Source organism: Toxorhynchites rutilus, chromosome 1, assembly GCF_029784135.1.
Source record: "Toxorhynchites rutilus septentrionalis strain SRP chromosome 1, ASM2978413v1, whole genome shotgun sequence".
Lineage (NCBI taxonomy): Eukaryota > Metazoa > Arthropoda > Insecta > Diptera > Culicidae > Toxorhynchites > Toxorhynchites rutilus.
The window spans coordinates 16,713,930-16,733,411 of record NC_073744.1 but is presented as its reverse complement, the minus strand read 5'-3'; the positions used below and the strand labels follow the sequence as shown (position 1 = coordinate 16,733,411).

At 37.4% G+C, this 19,482-nt stretch overlaps 1 protein-coding gene across 13 annotated transcripts in view; it reads right to left on the bottom strand.

The window, feature by feature from the left end:
* LOC129775128 (polypyrimidine tract-binding protein 2) overlaps positions 1–19,482 on the bottom strand; it is a 658,886-nt gene that overhangs the window by 14,101 nt on the left and 625,303 nt on the right. For all 13 annotated transcript variants that reach the window (XM_055779479.1, XM_055779504.1, XM_055779496.1 and 10 more), the window contains 3 exons: positions 15,304–15,396; positions 4,097–4,313; positions 2,573–2,650 (listed from right to left, as the gene is read on the bottom strand). In XM_055779479.1, the coding sequence (XP_055635454.1) occupies positions 2,573–2,650; positions 4,097–4,313; positions 15,304–15,396 (388 nt within the window). The remainder of the gene's footprint in view (positions 1–2,572; positions 2,651–4,096; positions 4,314–15,303; positions 15,397–19,482) is intronic.

The window sequence follows — 19,482 nt, the reverse complement described above, 5'->3', positions numbered from 1 at the left end:
CTGAACACAACACTGCACCATTATTATATGTGTGAGTCATTTTCGTGTACGATACAAAAAAAATCTAAGTCACCTGTAGTTTGTGTCAAACCACGTTGAACTCAAACATTCATTTTGAGAGGAGTCACTTCAATGTGCAATAAAGTCCATTTGACGGGGAAGAATGAAATGAGATAGTCAAGTTGTAGAGTGCGATAGTAACTAAACGCCCGAATGACTGTTGAGTCATGTTGACGGGGAAACTGCTGGAAGAAGCCAAAACACATTCCCAATTGAATACGAAGACGAATTTCTTCATAGTCCCCTGACTATCTTCAGTTGAATATGACTTTGTCGAGCCATGGTTATAAGTATTTTTACTATAACAGCCATTCCATGTGAAACCGATATAGTGATTCTTAGATTTCCATGGAAAATTATAGTTTTGTTCTTTATTGCAAAATATTAGACCCGTATTTTTTTGTTTTTTCGTTAGGGTGACCATTTCCATTTTAGGGTGGTTCGAAACAAAAAAATTTTCCACTTTTTCCCAAAAATGACTTTTTTCAACAATTCATAACTTTTGAATCACTGAACCGATTTAGATGATCGACATATCAAGTTGAAGCCATTGAAGCTAGCCTTTTGTTAAAAAATATTGAACCTGCCAAAACAGTGGATTTTGTTTTCGTAATTATTGATTGTTGTTGTTTTTTGCTGTTTTCATAGCTAGAGGGCGCTATATGTTTCTATATTTTTTCTTGAAAGCTGTGGATTCTTTACATAACATATCTCGATATCAGAGATGCTATTTTTTCGGAGATCGGGAGATTCTAACGTTTAGAGAAGGCGACAATCAACGAGGATATGGCGTTCTTATATCTTGTCTTATATGTCTTGAGTACCTATGCAACGTGAGATCGAGCATTGTTTTGCTACGAAATGACTTTAACTTTAATGATGGCAAAAAGTATTGGACCAACCAGTTTCAGCCTTGAAACGATGCTCAAGGTTTGGTTATCACGCGGAAGCATGAGCAGAAACTTTTCATAATTTTCTGCAATTGTTGTGGAGAGATTTTCAAGTTCTATCGGTTAGTCGGTCTTTTGTTATCCCATTTGTTGATTTATTTAGGCTCATTGACATTTTAGCTGTGACAGAGCCGAATTTAATCGTGTGTATATTACATGTTTATCGTATTTTTAAATGGTAAATTAAACTGTACCCATTTAGGCGTAAGAGTATTCCTTCTGTTCCATTGTCCAGTTAAGTTAGACAGGACAGCGAAGACAGTTCGTATGATCATTGTTGTGTTATTAATAGCACAACAGTTTGATGTTTTTTGTAGCAAGCTGGACTTGTATGGTTGGAGAGAGTCCAGGATTCTGACTGTGAATCGATTTCCATCGTTGATGATTGTTGCGTGGACGTAGTTATTATATAACAACAGAAAATTAAAGTCAAATTGAGGACCCTGAGTTTTGAACTCACGATCGATCACGTAGTAAGCGAACGCGTAACCAATGTAGCTACACGAAGAACTCTTTTGTCGGTCTTTAACGTTGGAATAGCCGCTTCTGAAGGAATCTTGAAGTAACGAAACGATGGACTTGTTTTTTTCTAATAGTCATCTCACTGTTAGTTTTAGAGTGCATATTACCTAGGATTACTGATAGCCTCGGTGATCTATTGTCCACTCTAGTATACGGGAAGGACACTATGATTCTCTCAGTGTTCTCAGTGTTATTAGTGTTCCACGCAGCTTTCTTTCAACAGAAGGTCAGTGCGGTACTGGTTCAGGTCTAAATCCATGTCGATATGTTACTTATCTTTGCAGCTTGAAATCATGACAGGTGTATAGACGAGGGCCTTATAAATTTTGTCTCATTGATAAATCGTTCTCAACAATGGACTTACTGCATTACATGTAGCGCTTTTCTAACACTAACTCAATATTTTGCTGCTCTCATTTCACGCTCACTAAAGAAAATATCTGTTCTCCTTCGTGCGAGTTCCTTCTGTTTTTCGCTCATTCTTTCCATCCTTTATACTGTAGTGAAATTTTCAATCATCATTTTCAGAGCGAATTAAACTCGAATTGAAATCAATTTTAAATCGTCATTTTGAGAGCGAATTGGATGCGAGGTGAAATAAATACAGACTAAGCTGCAGGGTCGGCTCCACTGTCCCTTCGCATGCTGGTGAAGCTCACGACAGCAGGAACAATTTTGTAGATCTCCAAAACCCAGAAGAGAAACGAATGCGATATGGTCTTGAACGTTCTGACGGATTCTTTATTTTTTATTTTTTGTTTCTCCATTGTTAGAGTTCGAACAAATTTAATGCGAAATACGAATAGAAAAAAGGACAGTGTTCCACCATGACAATGTTAGACCTCATACGCCAGAAGCGTTTACGGCTTTGATGGAATGTATTACTACACAAACATTACTAAGATCGGATTTTCTGCCAGAAAAATCAGAACCTTCAATTTCATTCAAAAAAGAAATTACTTTCCGAACAACCAATTATATAGTGGTAAACTATCATAGTACGAACATTCATTGATTTTTAATATCAATACGATACTTACGGGAAAAACTTGAAAGCTTTGACTTCGAAACCATTTTTAGTGAAGGCTTCTTTGATCTCCTCCTCGGTGACGGTAGATCTGTAACAGGAAAAAATAGAGGTAAATATAACACTTTTCATTAAAGCTGGAATAATTATTTCACCGTTGCACCCCAAACGATGATTACATAGCAATTATTCTCTCGTTTCCCTACTGCAGTTTGGGGCACCAAAAATCTCATCAACCACACAGCTGAACAAGAGACACCCACCTCGGGCGCACTTTTCCATTTGATTACATTACCATAAAGAATCTATTCAATGAAATCGAGCGTTAAGAAGGGTTGCTGGGTTCACCTGTCAGTCTGTCTGTCTGTTTGCCTGCCCTTCTCACCTGAGATCCAACAACAGAGCGGAAAGTTTAACACCATTAGCTAGCCCCGCAGCATCCCGAGTGAAGCCTGAAATATCGATTCGACATTGCTTAATTATTCTCGCTCTGGTGTCCCCCTGAACTGAATGCGGGTCACATTTTTGGGTCCCAGATAGCAGTGATTTTGTCACCACATTGGAGGGAGGACAAAGCATTCGCACCCACACTTAATGAATAGAAATTAATGCTGCTGATGGTCAGCCCATTTGTGATGACGACCACCCCTACAGTAAAACTCATTTATCATGTGTTTCATACAAACAAAAACAAATTGTGAGACTACCCTTCGAAATCGGCTGACTCAGAGCAGGGGGGTGAACGACACTAAAACTATCGTTTATTAGTAGGACTCTAGATCAGATCTAAAAATTAGTACTAATTTAAAGAAAATCCCTCGCAATAAACTCCCGCAGATGAATGGTGCTCTATCTCTGTCTGCTCGAGGGACATCATCTCTACTTGTGCCGGCACACTAAATCCACTTATTTAATTACAATTATCTTCTACTAGTGTCAACATACGAGAGGTTAAGTTCGCTCTAGAGCCAGCCAGGGTTTCACTCACTGACCAAACTATTAATTTTTACATTCACCTTACTCTTTTACATTCTGTGAGTGCGCGCTTCGGGGGACATGGTCGACCGTCACAAAGCAAACAAAAGGATTAAAAATTCTTCTTCCCCCTCTTCTGTCATTGTGGGAAATAAAATGAGCCATGTCGTTTCTACGGTGGACATGGAGATCTCCACGGTTACCATCCATAGCCCCGTGAGCACCCCAGCTGCTGCTGCTGCTGCTGGTGAACGAGGGTACGGAAGATAATTAAAAGTTTCACCACCTCCCTTCGGATCGTTCCCTCGCCGCCTTGCCGCCGCAGCATCTCGACGGGTAAGTGTTCCCCGTGGGGCAAGCGATTGTGAAGCTTTAATTCCAGCTTTTGGTCTCAGGCGAATCAACCCGGGGGACACCAGTGGATGATGCGCTGTGTTGTGGCAGCAGCAGCAACTGAAAATTGTTTTTGTATCAAGAAGAGCCGAGCGTCGCGCAGTTGGGAAGGGGGTCGTGGTCAAGCCGAAAAGTGCACTAAATTAAAAGTAAATACGATTACACTTACGGAATGTTGCTTAAATGCAGTGTGGCAGACGGTGGATAGATGTTCTGATAGTTTTTGCTGCCCGGCTTCTTGAATCGGTGCAGTGGGTTCTGTGCGTAGTCGCGGGTCAGGCCGGCGTCCGGCTGGCCCTCCTTCGGCAGCTGCACCGCCTGATGCTTGCTGGCCATTACACGGATCGTCTTGTTCCAGATGCGGAGCTTGTCTAAATGGGTCATAGCTGAAAGTGAAGAGAAGAGGAGCGAAAATGTGTATTTTAATATGCATCATAATAGTTAATCTGATATAAGCTGGAAACACGTGGTATGGATGATCGATAAAAATATTTGTCACCAAATTAGTGGTATATATCCGGGAAGAACCTTGACTGATCGAGAATTGAATCAAATAGATTTGCTGCTTCAATAGATACCTGATAACGACCATGCTTCAAGCGTTTTTTACTCAGACATAGTTGATAGATGAACCAGATTTCTGTATACTGTATACATTGAAATTAGAGCTTCTAACTTCCCACAAATGTTTGTGCTAAGTAGTGGTCTACATTGACTGTGGCATTGATTTTTGAAAGATATTCTAAATCAACATGCAACAAATATCGCAAAGCAATCCTACATCAACTATGCGGTCCTGTCTGGAACATAGCCTTTCACCTTTTTTGGTTTTCATGCAACAAATATCGCAAAGCAATCCTACATCAACTATGCGGTCATGTCTCGGACATGGCCTTTCACCCTTTTTGGTTTTCAAAAAGCCCATTGAAGGTCCTAAATTTTCAAAACATGTTTTCAATATTTGAAATTTTTAAAAACACCTGAATAACAATTCTATCATGTTAAAGACATTTTCGATATTGCAATAAAGCTGAAACTTTCAAGCGTTTCTGACTAACTATTTCAATTAACACTCGGAAAAAAGATCGAACAATATAACAACTTAACCATTCTCAAAATTATTCTTTGTTTCATTCAAAAAAGTTAACCATTAAGTTTGAATATCATTTATTAAAAAATATTCTACTAAAATGTCACATAATTTCAGGTCATTCCCTGGAATTGCTCATGAATTATGTTCTGTGTTTTTATGATTTTTGAGCCACTGTCACTGCCACCTAAGAGAGATTTCAACATCATCGGTACTCGTAAAGTCGCGCAGGCTTTTAAATCTTCTCCCTGTCATTAATGTAAGGTAATTTTTGGGGCTCCAGAAGACTTGAATAATTCTTTTGGAAAATTTCAAAGTCTTTTGAAGTCCACAGAAGTGAACTGGAGTCTTCTAAAGCCTTTTCCAAAGTTTTAAGAAGTAATCTCAGATGAAGACATCTGAAGTCTTCTCAAGTTGTCTAGAGTCTTCTGAAACCTTCTGATTTATTTTTTATGTATACATTTATATTTTATTTATAGATTTATAGATTATGCTCAGAAAGGGAAACTCTAGGAAAAGAAACAAAGGTCTTTTTTATTCTTCTTATTGTCATTGGTTCAAAGTGATAAGCTATTCGAAAATTTACAGATTTTTTTTCGAGTCGTCTGAAGCTCCCCGAAGCCCGTTATCTGGATTCTTTTAAAGTCATCTGATGTCTTCCAAAGTCTTCAGTAGTAAACTCTAGGAATCTGTTGAATCTTCTGAAGTCTTCTGAAGTCTTCTGAAGTCTTCTGAAGTCGTCTGAAGCCTTCCGAATCTTTCTGTAATCTTCTGAAGTCTTTTGAAGCCTTCATCAGAAGTGTTCTCAAGTGCTCTGAACCCTTCCGAAGTCTTCTATGTTTTTTTAGTAGTAATCTCTAGTAAAGGAAACTCTAGTAGAATAAGCGAACTATAGTCTTTTATTTGTCACTGCTATTTTTAGTCCTTTAGAACGCTTAATTAATTTTACGGAAGAATTAGGAAGCCTTCTAGAGTCTTCTGAAGTCCCCTAGAGTCGTCTGAAACCTTCTGATATCTTCCGTAGTGTTCTGAAGTCTTCAGAAGTCAGTAGATCTCAAAAGGCATCAGAAGAGCCCAAAAGTTTAAGAGTACATCAGAAGACTTTAGAAACTTCGGAAGCGTTCTGAAGTCTTTGGAAGCAATCTCTAGGGAAGAATACTTTACAAAAAATAAGGAAATTGAGGATTTTAAGGCTTGTTTGAAGGCATTTTAAGCTCTTCAGAAACTTTAATTTATTCTTTGGGAATTCATTATTCTTTTGAAATTCTCAGGAATCTTTCAAAATCTTCCGAAGCTTCCAAAAGCCTCCTGAAAGGGGTTTTCTGAAGACTTTTGAAGTTTTCTGTAGTCGATTGTAATCTTATGAGGTTTCCTGAAGTATTTTATAGTAAACTATGTGAAAGTAAATTGTAGGAAAATAAGAAAACTAAGAATTTATGTATTTTTCTTGCCTTTGATAAATCAAATTACAGTTTCCAATGTGTTCGAAGGTATTTATAGTCCTTTAAAAGTCTCAATTATTTTTTCGGAAGTTTCCAGAAGTTTTCCTCAATCTTCTGATGCCTTGCCAAGTCTTCTGAACCATCTGAAGTCCTCTGAAGTTTTCTAAAGCATTTTGAAATTTTCCAAAGTCTTCTGAAGCCTTCTAAAGCCTTCTGAAGATTTTGGACGTTTTCCGAAGTCTTCGAAAGTCTTCCGAAGTTTTTTTTCATTGTCTCCAAACGTCTTCGAAAGTCTTCAGAAGTATTGAGAAATTTTAAAAAGTGTACTAGAAGTCAGAAATATTCATTCTTCAAGAACTGTTCCAAAGAATTTGGACTAATGACGTACCTAAGAAAACTTCAGCAGGCTTAAGAAAAACTTTTAGAGGTCTTCAGAAGCGCCGAGAAATCTTAAGAAATTTTCAGCAGTTTCTAGCAGTCTCCAAATGTTTTCAAAAGTCATCAGAAATATTTTGAAGGCCTTCGGATGTCTTTAATATTCAAAAGTATTCAGAAATCTTCGAAAATCATCATGAAATTTTCGGAGTTCTTCAGAACTCTTCATAAAATTTTCAGAGTTTGGAGTTCAAGGAATCTTCAAAAGTATTCAGTAAACTCCATAAATCTGCAGAGATCCTGCGAAATTTGCTAAATTTCAGCTCAATCGGACTTAAGGGAGAGCGGTCAAGGTTTAAGTTTTTTTTGAAAGTCGAAAAATCGAAAAGGAAATCGGAGTTTTCGAACAAAACATTTTGGATGACAAATGTCTTCAAATTGCATGAAACGTCGAGATCTACTGTCATCTGGAGAAATTTTTTTTTCAATCGGAAAGGGCAAAAAAGGAAGAAAATGGTTGGATTTTGAAGATTGAAGGCCCAGATTGTACCGGACCATAATGCATAGCAGAATTCGGAGGCAAAGAGGCACTCCAGGAATCTGTACGAAAATTGACAATATATTGATTGCGTGGTTACGGTTGTCTGGAAGAGTTCCCTTAAAATGTATAAAAACAAGAAGTCGAAATTCCCCAAAGAGTTCTTTGTCTGGCAAGCAATCCGCAGTTGTGGGCTGATAAGTGGAACTTTCATTATTTCTGGGACCGTGCACCAGCAAATTTACGAGCAGAGTCTACGGAAGAGACTACAGCCTTTTCTGGAGCATCAAGAGGTTGATTGTCTATTCTGGTTGGACTGGCTGGCGGCCACTACTCGAATTCCTCCAAACAGCGGTACAGCGAAAATTGCGTTGCTGTGGTTCATTTGTGAAGCACATACTGAAAAAAAGAGTAGAACTGCAATTGAAGAAGGGATTTCACGCGGAAATAAAATTTGGCAACTAAATAAGTGGGAACAAGGCAAGTGCAAAAGTTAATAGTTCATGTACGCACGAAGGAAAATTCGAGCAATAGCTTCTTAAATGGCACTAACGTTCCTAGAGGAACTTCGCCGTCTCAACGTAGTATTACTTGAGTCAATTCTACTAGTACTTAGTTGAGATTTCTATGCCAAATAACACGAATTGAATGCATTCTGAGTGGCAAGCTCTAGAATATGCGTGACCATAGTGCAAGTCGGATGAAATTGATTTGACGAAAAATTTCCCCGACCAGAATGGAAATCGAACCCGAACCCCGGCATGTTAGGTGTGACGCTAACCACTCGACCACGGGAGCACAGCTTATAGCCTATGGTAAGAATGAAGTCTGAAGCGATGGTCTCACAATAACCATACTCAATCTGTTGCATTGAACTATGGAAAATAAAATGCATTTTAAAATTCCAACAAGACATTCGTGTCTGGATTTTGACGTGTTCAACTTTTATTGAGGACGTTCATACAGAAATCCGGCAGAGTTAGTCCAATGAAAAACGATCTTAAAAATGAAAATCACTTTTTTGAAACGGTTAAACCAATCTTCGCTTGTTTACAACCCGTCGCTTGTAACATTATCCACGTGTCAAAAACAAGCGTATAATTAACGACAAGCTCACCGTTTGACGTTACACAATCTCCATGTATACACCCGAGCACCGAAAGAAACACCAATAAAAAAAAAGGTATGAATTAAGTGACAGGAAATTGACTGCGTTACCAAATATTTGGCAGCGAAACACGCGCATAAGGTAGTGGCGTGCCATGCAGAGAGAGTTCATTGCAGCAGCATTTGTTTGTTCCGTTTTGTTTTGTTGTGTTGGCATGTCGTCTCTCTGTGTTGCGGGGGCGTATATTTTGTGGCGTGTTACCCTATCCATACCATCCACCGCCCCCACCCACATCACTCACAGGGGTTCCTTGTGTCTATACTGTGTGTGTGTGTGGATTGGCTTTCCATTGATTTAATTTTTGGGTAGTTCTATTTGTTTAACGCGTTTCTGCTGCGGGATGTTCATGTATGTTTCGGCGAAAGTGAGTGAATTAAAAAATCCACGAGATTTTTTTGCCGCTCATTTCAGCTTTTCAGAGCTGTAGCTCAACTTTTTCATCGCCACGCATTGAATGGAGGGAATTTTTAATGCTGCTACTTCGAGGAGGTATGGGGGAGTTGAATTAAAATATCGCTGTCAGGATGTGTAGTTGATGTTATATTTTTTCCTCAGAATAGCCGGAGGAAAAACGGAAACCAGTGCACTGCGGAGAGAACATTTTTATATATATTTTGGATGTTATTCTGTGGGTTGCACAGCGTTGCGTTGGTTGGTATTATTCGTTGGGACCGCAATAGCCGCAAGCTCTGCTGGATGTAAACATTTTTGCCAATTATTATTTAATATGTAAACAGAAAGGACGATTCTAGCCCGAAGGAAGCGGGTGGTATTTTTACCGAACGCACAGCAAAGGAAAAATTCACGTGTAATTGGAGCAACAGCGAACATATTAATTTTGCAGTGTAATGAGCTGCGGATTCTCCGCGGCGTTACCAGCCGGAGTTCAACCAAACGGTAGAATAGTTTTGCTGGGGAAAAAAACTCGGCAAAAGTTCTTCACCGCGCTCTGTGAAAGTCGGAAAAAAACATGCAGCTCCACTGTTCAGTTCACAGTCAACTGATTACATATTTATTACAGGATTTATTGTGTGTACAAAATGTAAATAACAGCCCCAAAGGGAGAAAACCTGGATGGGGCGTATCCTCCTCATCCCACCGGAATGCGCTTTTCACGTTTTAGTTGTGGTTTCCTTTCACTATCAGCGCGCTCCATTATATTATCTTTTTTTATTTTTGGCACAACAACGCATCAAGAGGCTCGAAGAGGTAGCCGAAATTTTTCCATTTCTTTTCATTCGAGAAATTGTACTGAAAAAAAAAGTTCTGAAAAATCTCCCCCATGCGAGATGATATGGAACGAAAAAAAAGCAAGAAAAACTGCGGCAAATGCTGCAGGTGGAAGAGAGACTTCCAAAACGCGCGCAGCTGCCCATGTTTCTGTGTTGATGCACCAGAAATGAATGTTCTTTTGGCTGGAAATTCCCTTACGTCACATATTCGCGCTCTGAAAAAGGGAGGGGGCGGAAATTCTCCACAGCTGATGATTACTTTTCATCAAGCAACCAAGAAAAAAGGAGAAGAGTCTGGGCCTAAAGGCACGGACGGAAACTTGACGTAGGACTTTGAGATGATTTTGTAAATGTTCAGAAGTCCGTAAATTTACTCTCATTCAATACCCCAAATAGTGGCTCTAGAAAAACCATTTGTTATATGAACTGAACTTCAAACGGATTGTAAGAGTTATTGTGGCAGTAAGAATCCGGAATCATTAATTATTAATATTGTCTATTTCCAATAGTAAACTGTTAAAAAAATCAGATATATACTCCAACAATAACACGAAACACTCAACATTCTCTGGTTTTCTTGTAACGATATTCATAAATGTACATAAAAATCTTTATTAATAAAGTCGTCCCTAAAGAGATATTAATCGTTCAGTTTATTTGATTCAGCTCAACACGAGAAGAAACCATCATCTTACAGTGCATTCTTAAACTAAAGCTTAAATAGCCAAATTGTCTCGGCAATATTATTCTTGTCTGAAACATTGCCTGTAGAGACTCTGATTACATCTCTTATGACTAGGCTGACCAAATAGTTCAGCAATAAAAACGGGACACGCAATCAAAAAACAAATTGAACTAAATGCCATTTTTTGAAGAATTTTATGAACGAGTGAATAAAACCGAGAATAAATCCAAACAATCAAACATTCTTTTTGTACCAACTTTGTTCTCTACACCGAATTTTAATCGTTCATATTCAGATGATGAAGAGACTTTGCGAAGCAGATCTCGATTTTAGAAATTTTGCCATAGAAATTGTCACATTCCAGATCGAAATTTTGTTTCCCATTTCTGAAAATATTTGCACCCACAGATTCTTTGTTCCATTTTATCTCATTATTCATAATACCTCTGATTATTGTCCACTAATCATACAATATGTTTTTGTCTATCTCAGTTGGAGTTTTTTTTACGAATGCTACTTTCAATCTCTGTTCATTCTCCTAGCCTTCCATTTTTCATTGCTTTAAGAAATTTAGCCTTTTGTTTTTTTTGTTTTAAATCAACTAGACTATTAAAAACACTAATTAAATCATCAGAAATAACAGAAAATTCAGTGACAAATGCATCGTCATTTTCAACGAGGCAATAAATGTTTGAAAGGCCACCAACTGATCTCTGGTAAAACGCTACCATTGTTTGAGGCATGGGGTTTCAAACGAGTCGCGCAGGACATTTTTCCTTTGAAAGAAAATAGGAGCGCAATCCGACAAAAATACTCCTCTCGATAAAAGACCCAACAGAAAGAAATCATGTGTTACCATGCTCAAGAAATTCAGCATACTGTGTACTGTGCAACACTTCAAGGGTTCTAGACGAACCATGTAGATTTGAAAATGTTTGTAAACATTCACAGCGATGCTCTCAATAATGTCGCATGGATTACGATTTCAGAGCGTGATTCATTTCCTAGCCATAGAGCGTGTGGTTAAATCATCGCACCATATGCGGTGAGTCCAATTATCAGTTTAGGCATCACGGAGGTTATCTCTGTTCAAATGGCGAAGGACAGGAGAAATCCCAAATAGCTCACTTGAGCAATCGAAGCAGGTTCATTGAATTCCTCTTGCGCTATGTGAATAACGGAGGGATGGGTGTAACAAAATTTATTTGATGACCCGCGGTCGTGGTGTTTCCAGACTACTAGACGGGAGGGCAATAAACTAGGGCAAGGATAAGGATATCTAGGAGCCAATCGCTTATCGACCGGCGCATATGGCGGCATACTGTTTACTTAATGATTTTTTATCTTAGTTTGGCTCAAAACTAAACGTCGCAATGTAGTCTTCGTTATCCACCGGCTCTGTACACCATTTTTTGAAGATAACTTAAAAGAATTATGGAAATCAAGCTGAGATGATGTGGAGGCGATCTGGCGTAGTGGTAACATCCATGCCTCTCACGCTAAAGGTCATGAGTTCAATTCTCACTCCCGACATTCTTCCAAAAATGGAAGTAAAAGTGACGAACCAGCCAAATGAGTTGAAAGTCACTATAATACAGCCCACGAAAAACCATAGAACTCGTAGCAGAAGAAAAGAAAAAGTTAAATTTTTTTAGCAAATTAGTTAAGAAAAAACCAATTGAGAAAATTGGAATTTGAGAAAATTCAAAATTAAGAAAATTGAAAATAAATATTAGAAAATTCGGAAAATTAAAATATATAATATAGAGAATTACAAGTGAAGAAAATTCAATGTTGAAGGAATTGAAAATTAAGGAGACTGAGAAAATTGAAAATCAAGAGATTAAAGAAATAAAACAAAATTAAGAATATTTAAAACATTTTGAACTATTTATCATTTCAAAATTGCAAAATAAAAAAAATGAGAGAATCATTGAGAAAATTAGAATTAAAATAATAATTATTGAAAATTGAGTGAATTAATAATGCAGAAGATTAGAGTTTGTGGGAATTAACATGAAAAAAACTAAAAATTAAAATAATTGAGCAAATTGTGAAATTTTGAAACTGAATAATGTTTATGTGATTTTAAAATATTAAAACTATAAAGAAAAAATTGAAGATAAAAAAAATGAAACTGGAAGAACTAAACACGAAAAACATAAAAAATGAGAAAAATAAAAATTAAGAGAAATAATTCGAGAAAAAGAATTAGAAGAATTGAAAGAAAATGAAATCGAGACAATTTACAATTTTTAAAATTTCAAATCATGAAAATTCTGAAATGAGAGATCTTGAAAATTGAAAAAATTATGAGTAATTGACTAATTTTTAATTGATTAATTTTTAATTATAGTAATTTATGTTATAGGTATTATATATTCTATTATAGTAATTATAAATAAGTAATTTGGCAAAAACTTCAAATCAAAATTAATAGAAGTGATAATTGAGAGAATTCAAATTTGCGAAAACTCAAAGTTATAAAAATTGACTATAAAACTTCCTAATTACAAATTAGGAAGTTTGAATTCGACAAAATTAAAAAAGAAGAGAAAGTGGAAAAAACTCAATGTTTAAGGAAGTATAAATTCAGGAAACTGAGAAAACTTTGAGAAAAAATTCAATTTTCAAAGAAATTCAAAATTTGTAAAACTGAAAATATTTTTTAAAAATGTTTTTAAAAATGTTAAAAATTAAAAATTTGAGGTATTGAAAAATGAGAAAATCATTGAGAAACTTGAAGTTTTAAAAAATATATTGAAAATTGAGAGAATTCAGAAAATTTGAGATTGTGGGAATTTAACATGAAGAAATTTGAAAATTAAAATTATTGGGAATATTTTGAATGAAGAAATTTAAAAATTAAGAAATAGTAAGGTGGTTTCAATTTGAGAGAAAATTTTATATTTTTAAAATTAAAGAATTGAAAATTGAAAATTTGGTGAATTGATTTTTTTAAAGTATAAGTATAAAGTATTCATATGTTAAATTTTCTCATTTGGCAATTTATAATTTATAATCAATATCTTCTCAATCTTTATGTTTTCGATTTTAACAATTTTCAATTCACCTAATTTTCAATTTCAAAAAATAAAATTTTTGCAACTTTTTCCCAAAAATATTTTTTTTCAAAAATTCATAACTTTTGAACCACTGAACCGACTTAGATGATCGACACATCAAATTGGATCAATTTTTACATATTATATCCGAAAATCAGAGAAGTGATATTTTTCGTTCTTTATTTTGCAAATTTAACATGTTTTAAGTCTTCGCTCGATATTCCTCTGTGACTAGACTAGACCTATGCGACTAGAATCCAATCTTCCCTTTATCTTTAACCGAAAAATTTTAACAAACTCCCTAAATCATGATTACAACAGCGAAAATCCAAATTTTTCGCAAAAGTAATATTTATTCAAAAAAAAAACTATCTCATGAGCTTCAATTTGATATGTCGATCGTCTGAATCGGTCCAGTAGTTCAAAAGTTATGAATTTTTGTAGTGGAAAAAAGGAAAGGAAATTGTACTCTATCGCTGAATGAATTTGTTTATGTTTTTTTAAACGGCTTCCCCGATGACTAACAGTAAGAGTTAACGTAAGAACTGTGTAACTAGAGTTAAGAGCAGTATCGTTGTAGAGTTCAGTAAGGACGCGCGAATAAATATATTGTTCGTCATGTGAGTTCGGGCGAAAGAATATGTTGTATCTTCATAATTTGTCGGTTTGTCTATTCAGTGTCCAAAGCCAGTAAATATTGTATGACGACCGTGACAGGACGCGGATGTACTTAAAATGTTTTCTTTTAAAGTGAAGGTAAATCAAATGGTGATGTGTTGAACTATGTGTTATTTAATACGATCCACAGTATCACAGATCCAACGAGCTACCGTGAATGTGTTTATATCAATAGCGTTGAACTTCATATCATTTCATATCATGGCGACCGTGACGGAAGAAAGCAAAGATTAGCAAATAAGAAATGTAAAAACCCAATGAAAATTTGATTGATTAGTAAACCGTATTAATCATTTTCAATCAAACATTGATATTTTTTTTCATGATTATTACGAACAAAGATGCTACTAATAATAATAAGTTGTATTAAATGGACCAACTCAAGGAAATATAATCATATCTAAAAAAAGGAATACCAGAATTTAAATAAAAATAAAAAACAGACCTCGAACATTATATAATATTAAAACTAAAAGGCAACAGTTGCAAGCAAAACTTAGCCAAATAAAACTGTATTAAAGTCATATGAATATCGACTTGGAGCGTCAGTTTGGAATGACGAAGTTGAAACTTATGGTGCACTGAAACAAATGTATCAAAGGCCATAACATTTTTTAGATGAATCAGAAATAATACAGAGGGAATACGATAGTGAACCGGGAACACCTGGAAAATCCAGGTAACGTATGATCGCTGGTCACAAGCGAAGTTGTTTACAAACAAAACACAATATACTTCCAAGGTGGTTACAGAGAGGTTTTGACACAATGGTCCATCTTAGGATATACTTCTAATCGCCTTGGTACAAAAAAATTAAAATTGCTTTCGAGTCTACCAATCTGATTGGGAGGGGATCCGCTCTACAAAATACGGATGAATTATTTCGTCATTCTTTTTGCGTCAAGGCAGAGATGCCAAATTTCCATAGCACATAAAATGTATATATCAAAATAACGATTTTGCCGTAATATGCATTTGAAATCCCTCAATTTTCCGTAGGATGACCCCCCTATATAGAAATCGAAGACGTAGTCCTACCTCAAAATCTGGCGTTTTAAGCGAATATATAAAATAAATTAAAGAGAAAGAATGACGTTACTTACCCAAATACGCTTGATGAGGTTCAGCCATCTGGATCAGTGCTGAATCCTTCTTGTTGTAGAGAATCTTTACACGTTGTACATCACCATACACCCCTACACAAACATAAATGAATAATCATTTCAGAAAAGAAAGAGAGAAAAATATTCATTAGCATTATTCTTTCAGATAGTTTACAAGGCTAGATGTAGAATAGAAAAATTAACGAATACAATCCGAAGGTAAAATCAACAGAGCCGTTGGTATATCTCAAGGGCCACAAATGAAAAGAAAAATAAATAAAATAGTTAACTTTCTCCGCATTCTGCGCGATCACAAGCCGGGTTTCCCTCGGCGATATGAACTTTTACAGCAGTTGATTCCCTCTCTCCGGAACCGTAGCAGCGTCACGCTGAGACAAAATTCAAAACGATAGAAGTAGTTATAGGATCTGAAAAGATGAAGAGAGAAAAAAGGAACGCTCCATCCCCCAATGGAACGTCATCATAGCCAGCGCAAGAATAAAAGTTGTTCTTCTTTCTAAATTATTAACAGCCCGGATTGGAACCGCACAAAAGGGTGGTGGTCGGTCGCACCAACCCGCCCACACTCACACACACACACACACCACACGGTGTGCGCGTTTGTCAAACTTTTTTTTTCATTGTTGGTCCACGACAGCGTTTCCCACCCGCGCAGGGAGACGGTGGGGAACCACTTCGAAGGATTTTGTTGCAAAGCGCGGTGGTTTCGACGTTGAACATGGCTGCTCTGCTGTTGGGGACGGTGACGATGAGACCACAAGTAGCAACATATCAGCAGCGAATTTTCCACAACGACAGAGTGATGATGCTGTGTGTATGCTGCTGATGCTGTTGTGGTTTGGTTACCTTTTAGGCGTAAATGTGTGACGACGGCGCGGTTAACGTGTCTCCGCTGCAGAATTCTGTCCCGTCAGGGCGCGCTTTGCGCTGGATAAAATTAGGGTTGTGGTTTTGAGGGAGCGCAAAATGTCCGCCTTCCCGGGATTAATTTTGGGCGACCAAATTTTGGGCCGAGTATATCACAGAGTTTGGACCCGGAGGAAAATTCTGTACTTAAGATGTCCATAATTCCAAGAGTTCTTCACCTGGCACTAACGTCGGAGACGTGTCCCATTCCATAGCCCCGCACAGGATATACCAATGATACGATACATCCGTATTTCCCCTGCTCCAACGTGTAAAAGAAGATTCCAGGCCGCCGAGCGACAGAAAGCGACGAGAAAGTGATGACAAATATAGTAATGGATTTATTTTTATTTATGATGTACTTACTTTCACCGTCTTCCCGTTTCTTTGGGATTCTGAGAGTGCAAAAAAAAGGTAGAAGATTGGTTCGAAGCGGCAGCAGGTCAAGACAGCTTCGGCAACGGAAAAAAAAAGAAATCACTTCGACTCATTCAATAGCACAGAATCCAGCTTGGGGATAAAAGCGCGGAGAATGCAGCTGTTTTCTTTGAAAGAATTTTTCTTTCCGTTGGTTACAGAGACCCGACGACCACCCCGCCCTACCCCTTGTCGACCGGGTCAAAGGAGTCAATATTTATTCCCCTGCCACAGTGACTACGTCGTGTTGTCTCCGTTGCTGGCCACGCCAGCCGAAAGGAGATGACAATGGGATTACACCGAAGGCCAAATCGCGTAAGTAGATGATGGAAAATATGTTGGGGACTGGATTATTTACGATTTGAGCGGAAAACATTCTTTTCCGCTGAGCTTTTATTTGCTCGTTTACTAGTGGCGACTGGGGGGACAGGAATTCCTACCGTTGATCACTTTAAGGTGAACCTTCAAGTCGAGTCGAAGGAATGAAACCTTCTTCTATAATTGGTGCGAACTTTGTTCCGCCACAGCGCACTGTTGTGACGTTGGAAAAGTTGGAACGGAAAAGCTGCAATCTGCTTAGAAATGTATCCGTAGTATTTGTTGGTGTGCGTCATACGATCCCAAGATTTCTCTCAGTGGGGAAAAACTTTGCCTGCACACTTCAACGGTATCATCGTGTTTGCAAGCTAGTTTTGAGTTACGTAAAAGAAGGCTTATGCATTGTGGACCAGGACCCAGGTGGAGATAGATATTGCTTCAAAAGGGATTAGACATCAAAACTGTGGCTCGCACAAGTTCTTATGAAATTATTGTAACATTCCCAAGCGCCAACTCATCGCTATCACAGAGTTGCAATGTGGACTCCACATTTATTCGTTTAAAAACAAAAATAAACAAACCGAAAAAGTCGTTTCCGAAACTATAAAAGGAAAATGATTTTTTACATGTTCCTCGATTCTAGCCAATCGATCAATTCATTTGAGTCTATCGAGCTAAAGGGAAATCGGTATATTCTCTACACATACATAGGCTGACCAAACGTACACCCAAAATTGATTTTTAGCTCATGATTTGTCATCCCGATTTATTACATTAAATGAGCCTAAACATATCAGAAAATGTCTTGACTCTCAAATACTGGTAAGCATTTGTATAATATATATGGTACAGCAATATAAGATTAATACGAGCGAGCGAAAAAAAAGACAAATAAGCTTTCCGCATACTTTGCTACATACACGGCCCAGAGAGATATATTGCTCTCCTTCATGCGCTCCTTTTGACGTAGGACTACGTCTTTCATTTCTGTACCGGGGTGTAAGTTCAAAGTTTCGAAAACGAGAGAGTGACGCTGGACTGCAAGGTTTTGAACGTTAATACCTCTTTACCGGCTGAATGGAGTGGTATAATAATCACTTCATCCGAAAGATAAAATGTCAACGAGTTATATGATTGTCACTTATTGGTCACAAAAATCGTTTCAATAGTTTAAAAATTGCAAGCTATTGAAAATGATTTCAATAGCTTGCAATTTTTAGCTCATTGATGATGATTGGTGATCGCAATGTGTTCCCGAACACGGACGCAAAATCTAGGCACACGGAGAAACCGTTATAGTGAATACATGCAAGATGTGATTTGTTTTGCTCGCTTGCATTAGTGTTTGGGAAATCATAGCGGACACACGCAAGGCGTGAGTACTTTCACTTGCATCAGTTTCTGTTCTGCTTTCGCATGGAACAGTCAAGAAAAATTGTTTGCGTGTGAATGCGTCCGAGCGAAGGAATATTCGCACCCATTTACGCATTCGGCTTGGTGTTCCCGTGCTGCAATCCAATAGCATCAGTTTCTGTTCTGCTTTCGCATGGAACAGTCATGAAAAATTGCCTCATCACGATAGAAACGAAATGAATTTTATGCAAGGTTATATAGACTTTATTTCGTTTTCAACGTGAAATGGCGCCCTCAGTTTGTATTCTGCGTATGGCGTGATCATGAAAAATCTCGTGTTATTCTCACGAAAACAAAAATGAGTCATGTATCAAACATCTTCAGTTGCATCTACAAGGCAACTCAAAATGCATTGGTTCGTTTCGGGACCACCAACAAGTTCGAAAGAGTTGAATTTTATGTTAATAACAATTCCATACTTATACTCATCAACCCACACACTAACAAGAAAAATTTTCAGCAATCTTTCAAAATATTCATTCATTCATGCATTGAGAATTAATTCAGATCCAATTTCAAATAAATGATTACCGAGCCAACGGTAGTCCTACGTCTACCTTGCAGTTATATCACAAATATAACCCACTTCTTGTTTTTTATTCTTAGAAAACACTTTCCAACTTCATTTTATAATCAGGAGCAATATTATCACGCGTTTACTCAACAGCATCATCAGTTATGTGGATAGCGTGGTCGTGTAAAACAGCCTTGCATTCCAGCCGGCCTTGGTTCGGTCCCCGTTGACGTCGTTTGGACTTTTTTTTAGGATGCAATCCCAAAAAAGACGGAAAAAAAGAAAGAGATGTCTACTTCCATACATACAAACATTTTAAAGCGTTGGGGGACAGATGATTTTATTTGCCCATTTGACGCTTCAAGGCACGAAATGGCACGGTTGCCGATAATGAAATGCTTTCTGACAACGCTAGTTTCGGTGTATCGTTTTGATCGGGACAGTACCGTTTTTCGAACATTTTTTATCGTCCCGTCCCGCCCCGTTCATCAATTTGTACCGTATTTTGAGTAGAACGAAAAAATACTTGTAATATTGTCCATTTGTAACACGATTTATTTGAAAAGCCATGCCTCAATCTCAAACAGGAA